The sequence below is a fragment of the Camellia sinensis genome, chromosome 13, assembly GCF_055761805.1.
Source record: "Camellia sinensis isolate YWXY chromosome 13, ASM5576180v1, whole genome shotgun sequence".
NCBI lineage: Eukaryota > Viridiplantae > Streptophyta > Magnoliopsida > Ericales > Theaceae > Camellia > Camellia sinensis.
Genome location: NC_138973.1, coordinates 45002506 through 45008612, shown reverse-complemented (window position 1 = coordinate 45008612; position 6107 = coordinate 45002506). Strand labels below are relative to the sequence as shown.

Genomic DNA, 6107 nt, shown 5'->3' with positions numbered 1-6107 from the left:
AGAGCCGAATATGCCCTAAACTTAGTCGAAAAGCGCGTTTCAGAGACAAAAATTCAAAACAGTCCCTGAACGACCGTGTAGCTCACACGGATATCTAATTCTAGTGTCTGTCTGAATTAATTGGGGGTGAATTGAGATGATTCCCTGTTTACAAGTATCCCATACTTTTTGGGTATTTTAAAAACAGACAGTTTAAATAGAAAATATATCCAAAATGAGGTGTTAATGATATTTATAAAAATTATGGGGACAACTGTGAAAAATATGTTGAAATCGATAACAAGTGTTTCATGTTCTTGTTGTTTTTTCCCCCTCATATCCTGGTTGATTTTCTTCTTTCTTATCATTCAAAACATGATACGATGGTCTAAACAATTGGTTAGCTAAATGTCATGATTATATTAATGAAAAGTCCAGTCCAAGTATTGACAAAGAAAAAGCTCTTCATAATATCTTCCTAGCATGAGTATTTTTGTTAAATGTTTTATCAAGCTCAAGTTCAATTTTTTTATCAAGCTCCCTCGATGGCACATGCAAGGTTACTTAATTATGTTAAATGTTTCATAATAATATCTTCCTAGCATGAGTATTTTTGTTTCTCGAAATGACTTATTTTCGTATTGTAGGTATGAGACCTTGTTACTGGAAGACTTTTACAAACTCGAGTTTTTCCACTATCAATTACTGCAATAGTTGTTAATCCAACAGAGATGAATTTATTTCCTAGTAGTATAGATTACTAGTGGATATTTCTTTTTTGTATACGGAGGACATCAATTTTGTATGATTATCTATTTGTATGGAATTATTATTTTGGGTTGGATTATATTTGATTTGTATAGAATTTGATGTTACAAGAGCAAATTTTTGGATGGTTGAAAGTGAAATAGAAATAGACATATGTATTGTTTTGTTTATATACAGGGTGCAGATTGCACAAAATAAATGCAGGTTGTGCAGAAATTAATAATAATAATAAAAAAAAATAACACTATAAATAAAGTTTTTGGTGACTAAATGCTTAGTAGCCAAAAAAACAAAATAAAACTTATTGGCTACTTAGTAGCCAAAAACAAACCAAAGATTTTTTGGCGACTAAAAATTTAGTAGTAAAAAATATATGAGACTTTAGGCGACTAAATAGTTTAGTAGCTAAAAAAAATATGAAAATTAATTTTTTTTTGCAACTAAATATTTAGTAGCTAATAATAAATGATACTTTGGGCGACAAAAAGTTTTAGTCACTGAAAATAAAAATTAATTTTATTTGAAAACTTTTGGCGACTAAATATTTAGTCGCCAATACCTCATACTTTTCCCTACTAAAACATTAGTAGCCATTTATAGTAGTTTTGGCGACTAAATTTTTTTCAGTCACCAAAACCTTCCCCGACCGTTTTCCCACGACAAATCTAACGATCAAAATATTTAGTCGGGAAAAGGCTTCGGCGACTAAAAACCTTACTTTTGGCGACTAAAATTGCATTTTTTTGTAGTGAGGAAACTATTAGTTTTGAAGGGAAAAAAAAAAAAGAGAAAAAAAGACTGGGTTATCACATTCAGGATAAACATTTTATAATGGGGATAAGAATAATTCAACTGTCCATGTGATATACTCATTATGATTTTGGAGTTTACTTGGTGGCTTCCAACCAAGCAGTTAGTTAATAGGCACATCTAGAGACCTCTATGCACTTCCAATGTCACATTAGTCCCTTTCACATTTTCGCACCTCCAACAACATGCTTTACAAAGCAATTACGACAATGGTCATATGGCAGTTGCAATGGCCTTCTATTTCATCAGAAAGTCTAGGCACTCAAGTTGAGATGCTTAGTGTTGCTAGTGATGATACAAGTTCAATGGATAATATTTTTAGGAAAATTAAGGGCACAAAGCTGCTATTGGAGAAGGATTTAAAACAAAAAAGTTTGAAGAAACAAAGGAAAATAAAAGATCAATGCTCTCAAAGTGAAAGTGTTTTGGAGAATTTAAACACGTTTTGGATGAAAGAATCTGAACAATGTTTTGGTACAAGAGAGAGAGCTTAGTTTTTATGAGTTTTAACGATTTGACTTTCCCAAATTAATGCCTATTCATGCTTTTTTTTCCTTCATCTAATGTTTTATTTATTTAATAAAATATTAACCCACTAAAAATAAAAAATAAAAAATAAAAAAATCTAACACTAAACACTAACGACTGTACTAAATGTGTGAGCTGTTCTTTATAGTAGATGACGGTATCTTTGTTTCCTTACCTGATTGGTAGGTTGTGATTTGGGTGGGCCAAGTGACTGTCGGTTTTGGATGGTACTTTTGTTAGCCCACTTGTCTTTATATTAACAAAATAAAAATGATTTATAAATATAATTATAGAATTTAGATAAAAGGGTGTGACCATAATAATTTTATAATTTTGAATCATTATTATGCTTTTCTTTTAAAATTAAAATGAAACAATTGCAACAGATCATATGAGAGGAAATTTTATATGACCATGTTATTCAATCAAGTTTGAAGATAGGTGATCGAGCATGATATGTAATTGAGTGTCCCGCCATACCTTTGATAGTCAAGCATAATGTTTGGATGTGCAAAATACGAGCAATGGGGGACCAAGTTAGGAATGCAAGTCTAAAATTAGTGGGATAATGCTCCTCACGTTCAGAAAAATTTGTTGGGTAGGGAACGCGATCTTGCTTAGGGTGGAGCAATATGTATAACTGATCACATGATACTTTAAACAGTAAAATCACAAGGCATAAAATGATCACTTAATTCTCAAATCAAGATAAAGAATAGAATCCCTACTTACACTTCAACTTTACAACTTGCAGAATTAACTTAGATATTGGAGTGTCTCCGACTAAACACCTTAGAGGGATGGGTTCAACATCCAACAAAAACAGTCACATTTTTTTGCTAGCTTTTTTTCATTAATGATTTTTATTTTATCTTTTCAAATTTGTGTCAATTTATTTATTTATTTTTACTTTGTCATTTTGTCTAATATACAAGGATCTACAAAAGTAAAAAATAAAAAAGAAGTTTAATAAATAATTTTTTTTTTAAAAAGTCAATTATTTGTCTTTAATGATTTCTTTTTTTTTCCAATTTTTAAAATTTTAAAACTTTTATTTTATGATAGATCTAGATGAGTAAAACCTAAAAATGTAAGGCTCTTGAAATTTAAAAAAAAAAAAATCTTTTATACTAAAAAAGACAAAAAAAAAAAAAAAAAAAAAATAGTCAACAAATTACTTGAAAAACCAATCCAAACTCACTATTTGCGGTTGCAAGTTATCAAAGAGTCGTAAGAGTTCTACATCAAATTTTTTAGTGGTAAATTGTTCCACACAAATCACGTTATTTCATATGAAAATTTTATTTTATAACATGACTAACTTAATCCACCAATAGAATATGAGTAGTGATATGAAAATTTTATTTTATAACATGACTAACTTAATCCACCAATAGAATATGAGTAGTGGTATAAACTTTTGTTACGTATAGCTATTTTGAGACTTGTCATTTTTTTTTTAATTTAAAAAAGTGTATATTTAAAAAAGATTTAATTACAAAAATACCATCACCACATTGTTATGATTATGATGACAAATTCCGTATAAAATTTATGATTATGATGACAAATTCCGTATAAAATTTATCTGAAAATAATATTTTCTATAGAATATATCAGTTATTTTCTTCTTATAAACGACCAGCTTCACATATTATATGCAAATGAATTATCACCCACGTAGGCAACTATAGAAGCCAAACCCAATACCTAATTAGGGTAATTATGGAACTTTTTGTGATTAAAGGGCACCAAATATTGAATGGGTAGTTAATTCTCATTAAGTTGTATGGGACATAAGTCTTAATAAAATCGTGGTTGAAAATAATTTTTTGTGACGATTTTTTGTATATGTTGTTAAAAATTGACAATTAATATTTTTTTTGCTCAATAATTTTTATAAATTATCGACAAAACTTATAATTAGTGAGTTTTTTTTTGTGACAAACTTTTCAAACTATCGTTGAAATTTAAAAATTAACAACATTTTTGGTGACTTTTTTTTAAACTGTCGCTAAAACTTATAATTAGTGACATTTTTGTAACAATTTTTAAATTGTAATTGAAAATTAACAATTACAGACGTTTTTTAATAGTGTTTGATGAAAAATGTCATTATTATCATAGAATTTATTAGACAATAACTTATATGTAAATCTCATTTATTAACGCATTGTTTGGGGTAATCTAAGTATGTGAATTTTTTGACTTTTTACAAAAAAAAAAATGCAAAAAAATAAAGAGACAATATAACAAAAAATAAAAAGATAAAAAGCACACTCATATTAAAAAGAAAAGTTACGAAACAATACATAATGATCCAAATCTTGTTGGCATTAGTTTTGCATTTGATGGTTACTTATATCCTCTTATCAAAATTACATTTTATTTTTCATATTAGGAAAAGGTAAGAGGACATCTAGGAGACTGATCAAGTGAGAAGGTATTCTCAAGGTACATAGCCACCATGACCACCACCTCCTCCACTCCCACCACCTCCTCCATATCCGCCGCCATGTTCACCTCCACCTCCATAGCCAACTCCACCTCCAGAGCCACCACCGCCACCATATCCACCAGAGTGCGCTCCTCCTGCACCACCACCAGCTCCTCCACCACTACCATAACCACCACCTGCTGCTCCTCCTCCACCATAACCTACTCCACCACCACCCCCATTCCCTCCACCCCCACCATAGCCACCTCCATGCTCTCCACCAGCTCCATAGCCACCACCACTACCACCTCCTTTACCATAACCACCTCCATGAGCTCCACCTGCACCGTACCCAGCTCCACCACCACCACCACCACCACTTCCTCCTCCACCACCACCACCATATCCACTCCCATGTTCTCCTCCAGCACCGTAGCCAGCACCACTTCCTTCACCACCCCCAGTTCCATATCCAGAAGAACCATGCTCTACTCCAGGACCATAGCCTCCTCCTCCTCCACCACCACCAGCACCGCTCCCTCCACCACCACCTCCACCAAACCCTGCACCATGTTCTCCACCAGCTCCATAACCACCACCACTTCCAGTTCCTCCACCACCTCCATATCCAACATTTCCATGTTCACCTACACCTCCATAGCCACTACCACCGCCACCTCCAGAGCCGCCTCCACCACCACCACCACCACCATAGTTGATGGTGCCGCCTGACCCCGGAGTGTAGCCACCTCCTTCAAAAGTAAGGAGGGATCTAGTCGCAGAACATATGCCTAAACCCAATAACACAAAGAAAACAATACTCATAATAACTTTGTGGGTAGCCATGGAAGAAAATGTGTTTAAAACCCACAACTATGATTCTGAAATGCATGAAATGGGTGGCTATTTATAGGCATGTGAAGGGTTCCAAAAGCGCGTTTGTATAGTGTAAAGTATATAGAATATAGTAGGAGAAATTGGTCGAAGCACATGGAAAGATTAGTTGGGGAGTCCCCACAATGTGGTGGTGACGGTGGTGGTGGTGCGGTACGAAGACATAGCTCAACTATATGCTCTCACTCACGCTATTTTGACCCACTAGTCTGCTTTTGCTCTTGTACAAATTTCATGATCATGGTATGTATGACTCACAATACACTACTTTGAAACTACCCTCCCAATTCTATTTTTTGTTTTTTTTGTTTTTGGTTATGTAGGCTATCCCAATTCTATTTTTTTTTTTGTTTTTGGTTATGTAGGCTATCTCGGACCAACTTACGCGCACTAGAGTAAGTCTTTACAGTTCGAACAAGTCTTCTAAAATTGAAATTACGCCCTATGGTCCGTAGCCTCAAGATATGCATTTACTGGTTAGGAGATTCGAACCTAAGACCTGAGAGGGAGCAAACCTTTAGGCCCCAGTCATCACCCACTAAGCCAACCATCCTGTGGTTCTCCCAATTTACTTTCACCGTAAAATTCTCAATAAATTTTCATCTATTCATATATATATACATATATAGAGTGAGGTTAGAAATTCATATATTTATATTTATAAATTCATGAATCAGATCCACCATCATTA

The 6107-nt window shown here is 33.4% G+C and overlaps 1 protein-coding gene across 1 annotated transcript; it reads right to left on the bottom strand.

Annotated features, from left to right (window-relative positions):
* Window positions 1–4401: 4401 nt before the first annotated feature.
* On the bottom strand, window positions 4402–5418 carry LOC114302805 (uncharacterized). The gene has a single exon (XM_028247879.2). It carries the CDS (start codon window positions 5366–5368, stop codon window positions 4535–4537), a length of 834 nt encoding a protein of 277 aa, XP_028103680.2. The 5' UTR covers window positions 5369–5418; the 3' UTR covers window positions 4402–4534.
* Window positions 5419–6107: the final 689 nt, after the last annotated feature.